The sequence below is a fragment of the Leptonychotes weddellii genome, chromosome 3, assembly GCF_054177405.1.
Source record: "Leptonychotes weddellii isolate Sample4059 chromosome 3, ASM5417740v2, whole genome shotgun sequence".
NCBI lineage: Eukaryota > Metazoa > Chordata > Mammalia > Carnivora > Phocidae > Leptonychotes > Leptonychotes weddellii.
Genome location: NC_138371.1, coordinates 10209922 through 10228118, shown reverse-complemented (window position 1 = coordinate 10228118; position 18197 = coordinate 10209922). Strand labels below are relative to the sequence as shown.

At 39.5% G+C, this 18197-nt stretch overlaps 1 protein-coding gene across 1 annotated transcript in view; it reads left to right on the top strand.

Moving 5' to 3' along the window:
• COL4A3 (collagen type IV alpha 3 chain) overlaps positions 1–16601 on the top strand; it is a 118750-nt gene extending 102149 nt beyond the window's left edge. Inside the window, exons 36-46 of the mRNA XM_081815301.1 lie at positions 114–390; positions 1036–1166; positions 3735–3807; positions 6067–6138; positions 6226–6351; positions 7169–7267; positions 10059–10271; positions 10905–11082; positions 11427–11541; positions 12773–12945; positions 13739–16601. Coding sequence (XP_081671427.1) covers positions 114–390; positions 1036–1166; positions 3735–3807; positions 6067–6138; positions 6226–6351; positions 7169–7267; positions 10059–10271; positions 10905–11082; positions 11427–11541; positions 12773–12945; positions 13739–13823 — 1542 coding nt within the window. The 3' untranslated portion in view covers positions 13824–16601. The remainder of the gene's footprint in view (positions 1–113; positions 391–1035; positions 1167–3734; positions 3808–6066; positions 6139–6225; positions 6352–7168; positions 7268–10058; positions 10272–10904; positions 11083–11426; positions 11542–12772; positions 12946–13738) is intronic.
• Positions 16602–18197: the final 1596 nt, after the last annotated feature.

Genomic DNA, 18197 nt, shown 5'->3' with positions numbered 1-18197 from the left:
TTTGCCAAAATCAAAGAACTGAACTAAGGCAGAAATAAGCCTCGACTCACTTCCTGGTAGACCTATAGTTCTTTTACCAGCCTCTATTAAAAAATATTTTGTGAATCTTTAAGCACAGTGTCTCTGCATTACCAGAGTTACCCCTAAACTGTAACTACAAGTATAAGGGCATTACGGAAACTTACCAAACCATTTTCTTTGCAGGAGCCAAAGGAGACAGGGGCGCCCCGGGCTTACCTGGCCTCCCGGGCAGGAAAGGGGCAGTGGGAGATGCGGGGCCACAGGGACCCACTGGCGTGACAGGACTCCCAGGGCCACCAGGTGTTCCTGGCGCAATCATCCCTGGCCAGAAAGGAAATCGAGGCCCACCAGGCTTCAGAGGAAACCCAGGTAGAGGGTCTACTTTTATCTAAGATAAAGAATGAAAAGAGCGTTTGACAACAGAAGCTTTCAACCTTCCGCTGGTGCGACCTCGTTGCTTCTTTTTCCCTCTGCTCTTCACCTTCTCCCACCCACTCGCTCTCATTCTCGCATAGAAAGCAGCAAACTGCTGGTGGTGGTGGTGGTCTTGTTGTTTTTATTTTAATTCCAGTTAGTTACATACAATGTAATATTAGTTTCAGGTGTACAACATTGATTTAACACTTCCGTATAACACCCGGTGCTCATCAAAGCTGTTGGTGGTGTTGAGGCTTTTGGAAAATTAGTAAATACCAAAGTAACAAGCCTAAAAGAGTGAGAGAGATGTATCCCATCACCAAGATTTATGGAGTTGCTACTATGTGTTGAGGACTGTGCTGGGTGCAGATCCTGCTCTAACAGACCTTCAGGAGGGAGAAACAGTTCCTGCCTTGAGCCAGGTGCTTCCCTGGCATTATCTCATTCAGTCTTTACCACAAGCCCACCACACTCCTCAACACAAAGAACGTGCGGGGTAACAACAGGTGCAGAGTTTGCCTGTCATCCAAAAACATCACCCACAGAACCGGCCATGCTCCGGGACAGGCAATACTGACAGGCCCTTTGTAAATTCAGGTGAGACTGGCCCTCCGGGACCTCCAGGGAGCCGCGTAAGAGGCATCAAAGGAGACAAGGGACTCCTGGGCGAGCCTGGCCCCAGGGGTCTGCCCGGAACTGTAGGAGCCGAGGGGCCACCGGGTCCGCCGGTAAGTGTGGGAAATTATTTTGACTTCTTATATTCTTCTAAATCAATTGCCAGGAGCAGATGTACCCAGAGGCAAAAAAAAAAAAAAAAAAAAAGATTACCATTTGTGTTGCTTCTGTGCCCCTAAGGAAGAGTCGGAAGGTTCAAAGAATCTTAAGAGTTGGACAGATTTGGCCTCTAGAAGTTTGATTTGTAGGGGACCCTTTTTTTTTTTTAAGATTTTATTTATTTGACAGAGAGAGAAAGATTTTATTTATTTATTTGACAAGCAGGGGGAGCAGGAGAGGGAGAAGCAGTCCCTGCCTGATGCGGGGCTTGATCCCAGGACCCTGGGATCATGACCTGAGCCAAGGGCAGACGCCTAACCGACTGACCCACCCAGGCGCCCCAGGGGACTCTTTTCTATGTCATTCCTGACTTTTTCTTGTTTAGACACTGAACAATTCCAGTAATGGAATCTTTAAAAAACACCTAAGAGTTTGGGGTCACTCTAGAGGACAACACAATTTTTCTCTATTAATAATGCTTTCAAAGTTATCTGAGCTATCCCCTGAATGTCTATTTACTTTTTCCTGTTGACATACCTTCCAGTGTTTGTAAATAGCTGCCACTTCCTTCCAGTATTTTTCTCCCCTAATAAATACCTGTGTTTTTCAAATTCAGTTTAACCCTTCATCAACCCTGCCTCTATTCTGAATATATCCTAGTTGGTCAATATCTCCCTTAAAAACACAGCCCCTGAGACAAGCACCCCCTGGGAGTAAGAACTCAGTTCCCCCATGGAGTGGTTAAAGGAGGGAAGAGTCTCACCACCTTGAACATCATCATTTTATAATCCAACCTAAAATTCCACTTGGGCTGTTCAGCTCCCATGTCACCACACTGTCACTACACAGTGAGCTTCTGGTCAGCCAGAGCCTGTGTGTGTGTGTGTGTGTGTGTGTGTGTGTGTGTCTGTCTGCCTCTTCCTCATAAATGGCTTCTAAGTTTTCTCCATTACTTTTAGTTCTTGTCTGTTTATTTGTGACTGGGGTGCAGAAATTTCACATTTATTTTTTATAGTTGTCATTGTGTTCAGTTAGGCTTATGCTCCCAGCCTATGAAATTCTCTGAATTTCTCACCAGACACCCCTGTTTACGTCAAATTCTGGGAGACTGATGAGGAAGTCAGAGTTATGTCATAGACGCTCTGTGTTTTCATCAGTGATGCGCAATGAGGTACTTTAACATGGTGGCGTGTCAGGAATCATGTTATGTTCTCTTGAGTTCTCTTGGTATTTGGTTTCCAGAATCTACCTTTTTAAGACTATTTTTTTAAATGAAATATTTGCCCAGTCTTCGGTATCTCTTATGTTCTCCATGATTCTTTGAAAGTGGCAAACACTGATCCTATAATCACAGGGAAAGTCCTTCCAAGGACACTGGGCAGTGGAAAGTATTGTTTGGAAATGTGATCTCTCTTAAGTCCACTGGGCTTCGACATTTGCACTTGAAAGGTAATTCTTCCTGAAGGATGTCTAAACTGGCTCTGTGCCCTGAACAACCCTCTCCTTGCATGGAGCTGCTCCCAGGCCCTCCTTCCTGGTAACATGTGCCTCGGGAGAATAGGCCAGACCTCAGGAGCCTGAGAGTCCTTGACCAGGTGGTTCTATTTTCTCTCTCTTCTTTTTTCACCTCACAACACCGTATTCAAGCATTAGGACTATTCCTTCTTTTGTCTTCTTGCTCCAAAGACAGTTGGCTCAGAGGCCAGTTTTGCTATTCTTGGCATTTTGAATGACCTTCAGTTCATTGTTTCCAAGTAACAGTATCCTGTCTCAACTCATATGGACAGTGTAATAGTAGATTTAACTTACATTCTGACATGTAGCTCCTTTCTGAAGCTCTGCTCCCTTCCCCCTTCTCCTGTGGGCTTGCTTGAGTATTCCATGGCTACAAGGGCATCTAGTGTGGGCCTCATAAAGAGGGAGCATCTCCTCCAGGTCAGATCACTGTATCCTTGCCAAAAGTGCATGTCAGAGCTCCCCTGACAATCCCTTCATCCCAATCCCTAGACACTTGACTTGTCTACCACTCTGACCAGGAGTAATTTATAACTCTGCCAGCTTAGAATTAGAACAATGGTGGGTGCCACAATTCAATATTGGCCCTGCTGTGTTTGCAAAAATTACAAAGAAAATTATAATTTTCATTCTGGCAGTCCAGTGCCTGCTCTTCCTGAAAGATCTCCAAATATTGGGCAGTTCCATTTAGGATATAGAATATTCAATTGTAATAAATACTCATACAACAGACATTAATATCCAGAAGTTGTGTTTCCTCTTGAGGGTAAGGACAGGTTTTGCTTCTGTTTTATTGACAATGCTAAGGAGAGGTCTAGGTGGTGGAAGAGCTATAGGGGGATTGGATGGATGGGAAGGTAAAAATGATGTCGGTCAATTCAGCTCATTCTGACCCAACATAATATTATATACTATTCACTTAAAAAAAAAAAAAGAAAAGAATGGCAGTGACTATTGTGATTTTTAAAATTTGTCTCTGGTTCTGCTCCCTTTTATCTGAAATACAGGGAGCACCAGGAAGCCCAGGTCTGCCAGGGCTCAGAGGTGATCCTGGATTCCATGGATTTCCAGGTGTGAAAGGTACTGTCTTTGTGCACTACCCTTTGGATGCAAAGACAATGATTTTGATTTATATTTTAGGGCATGGAAATGTTTACTGAACAGCTCAAGTCACCACGGACAGCTGAGGTGCAAATAGGACCTCAGTTATGAGTGAAGAAGGAAGACCACCAGCACCCAACCCCAGGGGTCTTAATAATTAAATCCATACCTTAAGAATAGAAACTATAAAAAAAATAGTTTAAAGTGGTTACCTTTGAGAATACTAATGTATGTTGGATTGGGGATGGAGAACTACATCAATATCAATAGTATTGCTTTGAATTTGCTTATTTTAACTTGTGTATGTGTTATAATTTTAAAAAGCTGAAAATCTAAATGAATATTTACTCAACTGTGAATGGGGGAGGGTGAGTAAATTTTTATATGAAGATTTAAATATTTGTTTAGGCACATGTATTAATGTTTTAATTGGAAGAGAACAGTAATTTGGGGGGTAAGTTTAAAATTTTCATGCACATAAATTTAAACTTCAGGTTTCAGAAAATAATTCTCAAGTCTTCCATAAGGATGCTATGACTTTAAATAAGGTTTTGAATATTGTATTTGTTGTCTTCACTGATTAAATCCTCTGGCATTGTTTTTGTCAGCAGGGAATCTATTACCATAGACTATGCAGGTGCTAAATAGTGAATGTGGAGCCAAAGGGAACAAAGCCACATTTTCACAAAGGAAAACCTTTTCCAGGTCCAAGAGAGGACAAGGTATAGAGTTCAAAGAGAGCCTTCTCAATGCTTTCAACTGCTGACTCTTCAAGGAGCAAGTTAGTTAAGAATAAATCAAAGCAACTGATTCTGAGGAGTCCCACTAGACATTGTGGGGAAGGGTGAACACTGGCAGGCAGCCTGAGAAACGTGCCCCACCCGTCACTCCCTACCTCTCAGAACAGAAATATCTAAGATTGGAAAAGATTATATAAAGGCTTGGGGTCCTGGATCCAGATGTGCCTCACATTTCTGCCCTCAGCCAGGAGTCTGCTTCTCCTTCTCCCTCTGCCCCTCCCTTTCTCCCTGCCCCTCCCCCTCCCCCTGTCCTTCTCTCCTCTCAAATAAAGAAAATCTTTTTAAAAAATTATATAAAGGCTTCACTAGAGAAAAACATTCCGGTGAAATATTTAGAGGTATTTAGATGGGAGATTCATAAAATCAGTTCTTTTGAAATATGTCCCATGAAACACCTACAGTTTTTCTTAGATTTCAGAATAACACCATCTATCAGCTGGCACTACTGACAAGTTTGTACTTTATTTGTAAATTTTTAATCCCCAAAAGGAAAAATGGTTAGGCTTCTTCTGATGTATATAAATATGGACATCTTCTTAAGTTCTGATACCAAGTGGATAGAGTGTAGTTTCCAGTTAACTTTTGGTACTGTAATTATTTTATTGTATTTCTTCTTCTTTTTAAAAAATATTTTATTTATTTGAAAGAGAGAGAGCACAAGCAGGGGGAGGGGCGAAGGGAGAGGGAGAGGGAGAAGCAGACTCCCAACTGAATGGGGAGCCTGACGACGCAGGGCTAGGTCCCAGGACCCAGGACCCAGGATCATGACCTGAGCCAAAGTCAGGCACTTAACCAAATGAGTCACCCAGGGACCCCTTGTACTTCTGTGAATACCATATTTAATATTAAAGTCTTTCTAAGTGATCAGATGTAATAGCTACAATATTTCAAGATTTTTAAAAGGAGAGTATTTCTCCAAATCAGTGATTCTTGGTAAACTTTTATTCCTGTCAAAGACTATTTGGGAGAGAAATCGTACCATTTGGAAAGTTTACATGAAAGCAGATATTCTATATGTGTTCATGAGAGTTCCTAACATAACAGGCTCTTAGTAAATCTAGAGTAATAAGCCAAGAAAACAGATGACTATAACAATCGACATAAGCACTAAAAGAGGTTTTAATGTCACTTCATACTCTAAGTCAAATATTAAATTGAATTGGTTTCTGGACTTAAAAAGTGAACTCTTAGGAATTCTTCTCCTTCTATACTAAACTACAAGATCTTAATGCCAACTTCTAGAGTATATTTTTTAATAGACATTAAACATGACTGATTGAGTCCAAATAAAATGCCAAAAGTTATAGCCATTATCACCGTGCCCAGCACCTCTAGTCCTAACTTCCAGTGTCTATTCTTCCGGTTGATCATAAACCTGAAGAGCTAGGGAACCCATTGTTCTAAATGAAATCAAATCACCTTTTTTTTTTTTTTTAAGGGGAGAAGGGTAATCCAGGATTTCTAGGACCAGCTGGACCTCCAGGGCAAATTGGGCCAAAAGGACCACCCGGTAAATATTATTTCCTTAGTGTTGCTCTTCATGAAGAAAAAGTAACTCATCAGTGAAGTCATCATTCTCTTATGTTCATATCAATAGGTGTACGTGGAGACCCTGGCACCGTCAAGATCATCTCCCTTCCAGGAAGCCCAGGGCCACCTGGCCGTGCTGGAGGACCAGGAGTGCAAGGAGAACCTGGGCCACCGGGGCCACCAGGAATTCTAGGTGTGGCACTAGGAGCATTGACATGGATTACTAGGAAGGGGTCAAACTAAAACACCTGCAAAGTGCTTTGGAAGCAAGCGATACAACTTCACAGAAAATGTTACACGTTACAGTGTTCTTTACAATCAGTTTTAGGATTGAACTTACTTTACTCTTGACCAGCAGATAAAAGATCTTTTGAATCTACTGAAAACTGTTGCGTATAGTATAAGCTTGAGGAAATAGACTTTAGGGCACTTACAGGTGTTTTTTATTAAGCTCAAGTATTACGTCTGTCTTCTCTGACACTCTCAGTCTTAGAGCTCTGTTTCGAAATGATTGCCTGAATAAACCTGAGTTCTGTGTATGCACACTTTTCTCACACTTTGTACAGCACTTGGAAGAGCAGTAAATGTAAATGTATGCTTAATCTTATGAAATCTTTTCCAAGTATTGGTTTACGGAAACTGAACTAACCCCCTGTTTGGGGTTAGCACACTGTAATAGCCTTCTGAGCAGAATGGTTATGTTTAAGTTTGCCTGAATTACCTGGGATATAAAAGAGATATTACTTTGATCAGTACAAGGGCATAGCAAATTCTGGAACAGCGTCAATCAAAATGGCAGCACAATTTTAAACTGCTGTTACTTCGTATGTTCCTAGTTTGTTTTTGAGGGTATAACAAGCTGGAGGACCAACTGTCCCAGTTTGTCCGCAGCTCAGTTTGTAGGACTTCCATTGCTGAAACTGGGGAAGCCCCAGGGAAACTGGGACGGTTGGCTACCCTACGTTTTATCCTGTATGAACCATTCAACACAGTGTTGTTTTTTTGCCTAGGACCCTGTGGGCCAAGAGGTAAACCAGGCAAGGATGGAATACCAGGAACTCCTGGGCCAATTGGAGAAAAAGGAAACAAAGGTTGTAAAGGAGAGCAAGGTAAATATACAGCTGGTTTGTTCTCTTCACTGAATGAATGCTGTTTCAATATACAGAGAAGTCTTGTTTGAATACATGACTCTAAGAGTCATCTAGGTCTTTCAGTTTGTGTTGTTCACGTTGAAAGCCAGGAACAAAATGTTCATTTGGAAGAAGAGGAAAAATGAAGAGTTACTGGAATACACCATTCTTCCTATCTCTTATCTGGGCACATGTACTCCAAATTTTTAGCCTGGGGACAAGTAGACCTAATAAAGCATGAATTCTATTTTTGGAAAGGTCAGTACTGTTTTTAATTATTTATAGGAGTACTTATTTAATAATATCTACTTATAGGAGTGGCACATAAGTACATAGTTCGAAAAAATATTATCTTGATGTGAATAGAAGAGCAACTTTGTATCTTTATCTAGGAAAGCCATCTTTCAACTATGCTATGCCATTTGTGAATATTGAATGACTGAACAGCTCATGTGTTACTCTGAAAAAGGTCCTCTTAAATATTTTAGGGTGGAGGTAAGGGTGCTGAACTTCGGGGGCAAATATGTGGGGCCTGCTGGGAACAGAATGCCGAAAATGACAAATATGTCTAGAAGGCTATGGTCGAAGGCCATTTTTGCTGGCTATACACAGGGTCTCCAGAACCAGAGGAAGCACACAGCTCTTCTTAAAATTGAAGGTGTTTATGCTGGAGATGAAACTAAATTCTATTTAGGCAAGAGATGTGCTTGCTTATGTGTACAAAGCAAAGAACAACACAGTGACCTGGTGGCAAACGGAACAAAACCAGAGTAACCTGGGGAAAAGTAACTCATGCTCCTGCTTCTGCCAAATTCCAAAGCAACCATCCTGCTAAAGCCACTGACCACAGAATCCGTGTGATGCTGTACCCCCCAAGGATTTAACTTACTGAAAAATAAATAAAGGTGTAGATTTGCTCTCCTGTAAAAAAAAATTTAGTCTGAACATAAGCTATATATGTCAATTTGATATACCTGGATCAAAATCTACCTTCTGCAGAAGTTTCAAAAGCACTTTCTAGAAAATACCCACATATCCAAAACTTATTCTTTAGAAATGCTGATTTTGTTAAATAAAAAAAATTCTAAATGCAATTTTCCAATTTATTGACATATGACCAGATCCACTATAATAAAACTGTAAAGACTAGAGACTTAAATCTTTAAAAATTCAAATATAATGCTAATAATATTAATTATGATATTAATTGCATAATCACTCATGATTTAGTATTGTCATGAGTGCACTTTAGAGCACGCTTAATCATTCAACTTTTCTTAAAATGTGTTTTCCAAAGTGGGAAAATGTAAAGCTTTTATTAGTAATTCTACTAATTAATTCTACTAATTAAAAACTTTATTGACCAAGTTTCAGAATGGGGCCCTCGTGAGAGTGAGGGTCCTACAATACAAATTGTGTTGAGAATCATTCGCAAGTAGACAGAATTAGTCCTGATGCCACAAACGCCTCACCTGGCCTCTCTCAGAAATGCAGAAGATCCTTGATCATGCATACCTGCATGGCAGCTCACCTCCAGGTCCTGTCCTGCTCCTCTAATCACAATTCCTGTGCAGAGATCTGGAGGCATCTTTTGCTTGTGGCCAGTTACAGCCCCCTGGGAATGAGGGTAGATGTGGGGAAAAGTGAAGAAGGTGTATCTTCTCTATCTGATATTAAAAACATACAATTTTGGATGACTCAAGTAAGACATGAGACTTTGGTGAATTTAGGTATGACCTAATTTTTAATTTCAAAGAATAAGCCAAGACCCCGGAAAAGATAGGAATGATGGGTAGACGGAAAAATATAGAATCTTGGGGCTTTAACAAATCCTGGGGAAAGGCATTGACTTCTGAGGCAAGACTACACGGGGGCACTGCCTGACTCCAGGGCCTGGCTGTTTGTGGGAAACAATAATACCTCCCTTGACTCGTGGGCCCCAAATCCAACAGTCTCTACCCTCTTGCATTTCTTTAGGAACCGAGGTGGGTTGGGTGGAGCTTGGGGTGCACTGTTAGTGGAAATGGGTTAGGGTCCAAAGGGGGATGGAAGCCAGTGCCGGTATAAATAATAGCTATCTGATGAATAAAGGAGAGAAAATAACAGGAGGATGGAGAGAAAGGAGAGCTCTCTGGTCCTTATTTAGAAAGTGACAAACATGTATTTGCCTACTCTAGTGCAGAGGAAAAAAAGTATAAAAACCACTTACTTTGCCCTAAACTCATATAGATAAAAGAAAGTAACTTTTAACAGTAAAAAAAAAAAAAAAGTATTTTCTGTTCCTATTTGCCTTACTAATTGAGTAAAAACTTTCTCAAAGTTTACACCTTTAAAAAGAACTTCCGGTGTTTTCCATGAGTGTTTACTGACTTTATCAAAAGCACATGTAATTTTTTATTATCCACTTGAATAGACAAATAGGTATTTGACTTAGTCACCCACGTTGTAGGATGCATTCACTCGTACATAAAAAATGTACATAAGACCTACTAGATGCAGGCCACTGTGCTAGGTACCACAGAATGAAAAGAGAAAGAAGACCTGATCTCAAAAATTCATCATACAATATACACAGATATTTATAAGAAGAGGCATTGTGCGATAAACTAGTCAACATTTAATATTGCTTGGCCATTTTGTAAAGCCACTCTCCTTTAGGACCCCTTAAAGTGGGGCTCCACAAATATACATAAACACTGAAATTAGTACTTTGGGAAAATGAGTTTGAGGTTTTGTTTGTATCACAACACGTATAATGTGTTTTTTAAAGGACCACCTGGATCAGATGGACTGCCAGGCTTGAAGGGGAAACCTGGACACATTGGACCACGTGTAACTGCGACAATGATGAGAGGCTTTATCTTCACCAGGCATAGTCAGACCACAGCGATTCCCTCCTGTCCAGAAGGGACAGAGCCACTCTATAGCGGGTTTTCTCTTCTTTTTGTACAAGGAAATGAACAAGCCCATGGACAAGACCTGGGTAATGTCCCAGTCCTACTTTTCAGTCATTTTGTTCCACATACTGATTGTCAACTTTTATAGCATGGGGGTACTTCTCTCTCAAGTGTGAACAAGCCTGAGTACCTTACAGCACTTTTTAAAGAGAGTAAATAAAACAACATTGGCCTAATGTCTAATTTTCATTCTGGAATGTACAGCTCTGGAAGGAGCCTAGCTAATGAATGTCAGTCTAGCTCATCCTCTTCAATGCAAACAATTTTCAATCACTTAAATCATCTGTTTGCTTTTTAATCTTAAAAGCAGCATCTTTTCTGAAGCTTAGTTATTAGCTATTATATATATATATGAAGAACTGGGAATACTTTGAAACAAAGACATTTTCCCAACTGACCTCGACTAGTCCGCAAGTGCTAAACTGATTAGAAAAGGTCACCCGGAGTATTAAGGGGGTGGGAGGAGAAGGAGAATTTGTTTGCTTTTATTGGATCTTTGATTTCTATCATCATAAAAACTTTTTAATAACACATTCTGCAAATAACTTTTGGGTTGTCTTATTCTTGCCATAGGTTGTTTTAATTAGCCTCTACCTAGTAATGATGCTCAAAATAATTTTAACTTACTGAAAGTGATACTCAGTCTGATGTGTCATTAGGAACTCTTGGCAGCTGTCTGCAGCGGTTTACCACAATGCCATTCTTGTTCTGTAACATCAATGATGTATGTAATTTTGCATCTCGAAATGATTATTCATACTGGCTGTCAACTCCAGCTCTGATGCCAATGGACATGGCTCCAATTACTGGCAGGGCCCTGGAGCCTTATATTAGCAGGTAAAGATCTAATCCCTTAGTTTTGTGATGGGACCAGGTGAATCATTTCATTTGTAATGGAACGTAAGGCAGCACATCACGGTGCAGAAAGTGGTGATGCTGCCATATTCTTTTTTTTTTTTTTTTTAAGATTTTACTTATTTATTTTAGAGAGAGAGAGAGTGTGTGTGAGTGGGGGAGGGGCAGAGGGAGAGAGAAAAATTGCATGCTGAGCTCGGACCCTGACACGGGGCTCAATGTCCCAACCCTGAGATCATGAACTGAGCCAAAACCAAGAGTCAGACACTTAACCAGCTGAGCCACCCAGATGCCCCAGCTGCCATATTCTGTATTTCACGTTACAGATGCACTGTCTGTGAAGGTCCTACGAATGCCATAGCCATTCACAGCCAAACCACTGACATTCCCTCATGTCCCAATGGCTGGATTTCTCTCTGGAAAGGATTTTCGTTTATCATGGTAAGGAGGAAAGGAACAGCAAATTCACAGTAAAGATTACCCTTAGAACCTTACATTGGACTGGGTGAAATGTGGCCCCCAAGAATGATGCTGCCTGACATTAATGTGCACAATATTCCATGGACATTTGCTTTAAAATCTGGAAATATACTTTTTTTAAGTAAGTTGGTTTTTTGTAAATAATGGAGCATTTAAAAAAAATGACTCTACTCACAAATTCTAAATAAGACATTTAGGTGATGAGTAATGCCATATTAGTAATAGAATGCCTTTTTTTTTTTTTTTAATGCGGCAGCTGCTTTATATAGGTGTTCCATAACTCTTATGGAAGAGTTATGGTTGCTCCATAACTCTTATGGAAGCCCTGGAGGTAGTTCCTGTCTTCTACAGTTTCATAAATAAAAATGAAGACCCCAGGGTCTCACAACTAGGAAGTGGTAAAGCTAGGGTTTGAACCTGAGTCTGTCTGCTCCAAACTCTTTTTGCCTTACACTATGCCCCTTTGACATTCATATGAAGATGGGAGCTAAGAGAAAAAGCCTTTTAAAGAAAGATGCCCCAGATGTTAAGTGCTAAATGAAAAAATCTATGGACTGACCATCAATGATTCTGATAGCCACACATATGTGGTTGGTGGTTATTCATATTTTGTATAGCATCAGTTATGACACATTATTCCCCCTTCTTTACTCACAGACATCCATTCATTCAACCATTAATTCAACAAGTATTTATTGAACACCTACCATGTGCCATGACTGTTCTAAGCACTAAGAAGAACACCAACAATGAACCAAAGTTCCTGCTGGTCATGGAACTTATATCTTAGTGGTGAAGGTAGACAACAAGCAAGAAGACAAAATAACCATAATGGTAATGAATTCAGATGGTGATAGGTACTCTGAAGGAAACAGGAGATTGTGAAAGGGACAAGGTCAAGGAAAGTCTCCTGGAGGTTATATTTAAGCAGACCCCTGAACTATGAGAACGAGCTAGCTGACTGAGGAAAAGGAGCATTTCAGGCAGAAGAAATAGCTTTTCCTTTCTTTTTGATGACTAATCCTCAACTTGGAAAGTACCTGGAGTATTAGCAGATCTGGGTAAAGAAGCATAAGAAGTTTATTTCATACTATTTTTTTTCTTACTATTACAAAAAAAAAAGAAAAAGTAGAGCACTGAAAATTTGAACACCATGCACAGAATTCTTATCCAGATATTTTTATCGTGATAGTTCACAAGTGCGGGTTCTGAGGGCGCTGGGCAAGCATTGGCCTCCCCTGGCTCCTGCCTGGAAGAATTCCGAGCCAGTCCATTTATAGAATGTCATGGAAGAGGAGCGTGCAACTACTATTCAAATTCCTACAGTTTCTGGTTGGCTTCATTAAACCCCCAAAGAATGTTCAGGTAACTATTCAAAGGCAAGTTTAATCTGATGACTCAGTTGCAGAACTATTCAGAGGTTGCCATGTTAGATTTTCATTACCTGTGTGTTGATGAACGCACATTTAAAAGAGCTCCCCGTGCCAACAAAACCCTGTTTACAAGTGTTCTACAGTCAACAAGTCGCCATGGGTTTGTACTATTACACCAATAAAGAGCCAAAAATGTGATTTTTGCCACCCACCAAATATATTTAACATTTGTATATGAACTTAGAGCAAGTTACTGAATGAAACCACGAAATGATCTGCTGCTCTTAATTTACTGTACGGCAAGACTTGTGAGTAATACAGACTATTTAAAGGGTAAGGGTGGTTTTTATTACAAAATAGAGAATCTGCAAGTTTGCATCACAGCCTATGTTTTCCTCACTGCTGCTGAAATACAACTAAATTATAAAATGTTGACATATATACCTTTCAGAAATATGCCTCCTATAATAAAGTTTAGATGAGCTACAATATTTTTTAAGATTTTATTAATTTATTTCAGAGAGAGAGAAAGAGCACAAGCAGGGGGAGGGGCAGAGGGAGAAGCAGACTCCCCACTAAGCAGGGAGCCCCATGTGGGTGGGGCTCAATCCCAGGACCCTGTGATCATGACCAGAGCCGAAGGCAGACGCTTAACCGACTGAGCCACCCAGGCGCCCCGTAGATGAGCTACAATATTTATTAATAAATCTCAAACCCAGCAAGTATTCCCTCTTTATCTATACATTGATGAGATTTTTTTGTTTGCGTTTTTGCTTTTATTTCAGAAAACCTATTCCATCAACTGTGAAAGCTGGGGAGTTAGAAAAGATAATAAGTCGCTGTCGGGTATGCATGAAGAGAAGACAATGAAGAAATCAAAAGAAAAACAGAACTGTTATTTTTCATCCTAAATAACCAAGTAATGATGCAGAATATACATTTATTTAGGTATTTTTCTCTAACCAAACAATATGGTTCTGTGATGACTTGGTACAAAGTTTCTATTTGTTTCCCCACACAACAAAGCATTTCTTTTAAGTCAGTTCTGCCATCCTGGTATCTAAATCTGTGCTCTTGTGAAGTTTCCTAGGGCAAGGCAGCAGACTTTTCAAAAAATACCACTGAAATCCTATGCCACTTGTATCCATTGCATGATCTCAATGGCAATTGTATAAAGTCTCATGCTACAAGTTAAGAGCTATTTGGTCACTGGATGCCCAAGATTTGCCCCTTCTATTCCAGTCTTTGAAACTCAGAGAGGCTAAATGGGTTTTAGATTGTGCCACCACCCCCTTTAGCCCCTGAGACTGGATGGAGACGGGGTCAGGTGGAGTAATGGCGCCTCGTTAACTGGACTGGACTTTCAGACCTGTTCAGTAAACTAAAGCCTGAGGAAACCAGAACTGAACTAAGGTTCATGGTTATTCTAGGGCTCTTTCAGGTGTACCCAAGACTAAGGCCAAGAGAGGGTTTCCCTGAATGGTTTTGTTCATATTTTTAGAAAGATTTTTTGTTTGTCCATTGAATTCATTTCACCGCAGCAATGTAACCTGCTTGCATTCAAATTTTTACCCTTAGTGAATTAATTTTAATAGGATGATGTTACACACATACTCTGAAATGTATCTTTTTTTTTTTTTTTTACCAGTTCACCTACCCAAATAACAAGGATACTACTTATTAGATATGTACTTTATCCCCATCCCTATAAATGTTGAGAAAACTTAAGACATTTGCTGGCTAATCAGGCTCAAAATATTTTTCCTTTGTTGTGATCCATTCATATTCCGTGTAACATGGGTATTTCCAGATTTATTCCCTGACTACTTCTCTAATTCTTTTGTAAAAAATTATGTGTTTTATATTACATAGTCTCACCAACCATGTTGAAAGAGTCCTGTAAAAATCTTAATGCACAAATTGTATAGCTTTGCAGATATAAGACTTAAGACTTGCTTTTCAGTGTGTTGATACATTCCCAAGGTTACTTAATTCAACTGAACAAGCATTTCATTTAGCACCAAGCCATGCCCCAGGCACTATGCTAAATTACAGATAGGAAGAGGGAGAAAAAGAGACTAATGTTTCTGATCTGATATCCCAGAAAAGGTAACTAACTTACTGTTGCTGTTAAGACTCCCACATTATCTGAGCTGGCTTTTTCCCCCCTTTTCTTCCTTTGTCACTGTTCTTATATTCCATCATCATTATTCAGTAGGCCTCAATAAAGGTTTACAAAAAGATCTCTGCCAGGGAAAGCCCAGGACAACTAGCTTCTCTTAGGCATCACGGAAGCCAAAGTAGGAACAACGTTAAGAAAACATAGATCTGCAAGACACTAAGAACCACTTGAACTTGATGGTAGCGCTATTTGATGGATCTCAGAGGCCAGGTATCCTGAGGCAAAGCTCTGAAGATGCTTCCTGATCCACCCAGGTGGCGTTGGTGGTGCTGATACTTAAATTCAGGTTATTGCTCCAGTCTCAGTTGCTCTGTAAATGAAGGTGAAGGTGGGACCCCAGAGGACAGCACAGACTGTGACCTCGGTTCCCACCCTTCACTGCTCAGGTGACTGCTCTCAAGCCATTTTTACATTTAAACATTATAAAGGGCATTCTACTTAGCTTATTTACTTAGACTCACCTGATACTAAGACTTTTTTGCTCTAAAAATATCCTCCTGTCCCAGTTGTACCATAATGGCATATGGGGCTAACTGATGGCCACAAACCCTCTATAGGACAATAGTTCTCAAAGTGTGGTCCCTGGACCAGCTGCATCAGCAGCCTCTGGGAACTTGCTACAAATGCAAATTTTAGGGCTGACCTCAGACCTACAGATTCAGAAACTCTAGGGGTAAAGCCCAGAAATCTGCATTTTCACAAGCCCTCCACGTCATTTCCGACACACTCAAAATTAAGAACAAAGTGCTGTAGGTAAACAGCCAAGAAACGATTCTACAGGCAGTTACGAGGTACAGCTGGCCATAACTACTCCATCTGTGCCTCGCTTTAAAGTCCGAAATCACAAACAACCCTAAGATCGTCTAATTTTACTAATACGTAAAAGCCCTAGATTGGTGCTAATGCCTAATTACTGGCCTCTGCTTATCCAAGCCTCCGTGTTCTCTTGCCCTCTTAGCAGTGTTTAACTTCTGAGGAAGCCAGGTGATGCTAAAGCCTTACATTCCAGTGAAGCCATATTAACAGTTGCTCAGTAATACCTTTGAGACTGAGCCTTAAAACACAGCTCTCATGCATTACTTTCCAGATGCCTATGAGTAGCTTACAATGTTATGAATGAAGACTTAACTTTGTAGATAAAATGTAAATAACTTGTTTCTTTTCTAAATGGGGCTTCAACTTTTGAATTTCACAGTGTACTAAAATAATGGATTTCTCAGCAGTCTCTCTTTTTGCAAGGTAAACATTATTAACTTATTTATAAAAGTATTACAATAATGCTGAATTTGAATTTTATTGCTAATTTAACTTACAAAGACTTACTATGCAGCAAATGTAACTTACTGCAACTAAACTTAATTTAATGTTTACTCTATAACCAAATGAAATATATTTAAAATATATTGAATATTTTATATTATATCCTGACAACATTACAATATTGTAATGGACTAATATTTCTGTAATTATAGCTAAAATTATTTTATTGTATTGTCTAAAAATAAAATTGAAAAAATTATTTCTGGTCTTATTTTTTTCAAAGTAGAAATAATTTTTTTGAATTGTAAAAATAAATGTTCACTGTAAAAACAACAGACAATACAAAAGTTATAAAGAATATAAAAATTGCCATGATCTAACCAGTCACCCTCACCCAAAATAATTAAGGTATATGCCCTTCCAGAGTTTTTCCCTATAAATATGTTTTTGAACAAAAATAGAATAAAAACATGCTGGTTGTAACCAGTTTTTTTTTAACTTAATACTCTATGGATATTTTTTCACATCAATAGACAAGAACTAATCATTATTTTTTTTTTTTTAAAGATTTTACTTATTTTTTTGAGAGAGAGAGAATGAGAGACAGAGAGCAGGAGAGGGAGGAGGGTCAGAGGGAGAAGCAGACTCCCTGCCGAGCAGGGAGCCCAATGCGGGACTCGATCCCGGGACTCCAGGATCATGACCTGAGCCGAAGGCAGTCGCTTAACCAACTGAGCCACCCAGGCGCCCAAGAACTAATCATTATTTACACCATAGTCCACTGCATGGATTTACAACATAAGTCAATGAATCCCCCAATTGATGGACACTTAATTTAGTTTTATTATGGAAATACTGTACACATTTCATTTAACATTTTCTAGTTATTTCCTCAGGATCAATCCCTAGAAGGAAAATTATAGAATCAAAGGACTCACAGGATCTTAGGTCTTTGGTACACATATAAAAATGTTCTCCAGGGGCGCCTGGGTGGCTCAGTCGTTAAGCGTCTGCCTTCGGCTCAGGTCATGATTCCAGGGTCCTGGGATCAAGCCCCGCATCGGGCTCCCTGCTCGGCGGGAAGCCTGCTTCTCCCTCACCCACTCCCCCTGCTTGTGTTCCCTCTCTCGCTGTGTCTCTGTCAAATAAATAAATAAAATCTTAAAAAAACAAAAAATGTTCTCCAGGAAGGTTAGAATTTCCAGCTATATCAACAATGTAAACACCCATCTCCATATGCTTTTACCAGTTCTGGATATAGCTGTTCTTTTACAATTTTGCCTATCCCATTTTAATTTACATTCTGCTCACTACCAGTGATGCTGCATATTTGTCACTTAATTAGTATTTGCTCTTTTAATTAATTAGTATTTGCTTTTTTATTTTTATTTGTATTTGCTTATTTTGTATTAGTGCCTGTTTTTTGTTTTCCTTTGGAGGGCGTAATCACATCTTTGCTCATTTTCTATTAGGGTATTTAAGAAATTTTTACAAATCAGTAAGAAAACGTATAGATTACAGAAATTATGGGTCATACATTTTGATAAATGTTTCCCATTTATAATATAAATATTCCTCATTCAAGGAAAAATATTCATAAAATTTTAAATGTAGAAAAATGGTAAAGAGGAATGCTTTTAATATACAAAATAAGAAATTTTGTAAGTAAGGAACTTTCAGGCTGTGTTAAATGCCAATCAAGATTATCAAAGGAAGAAACTGAACAGTGATCTTGGGTAATAGTTCTAAGAAGACAAAGAAGATTGTTGCTCAAATATATTAGAAATATTTTAATAATTGGG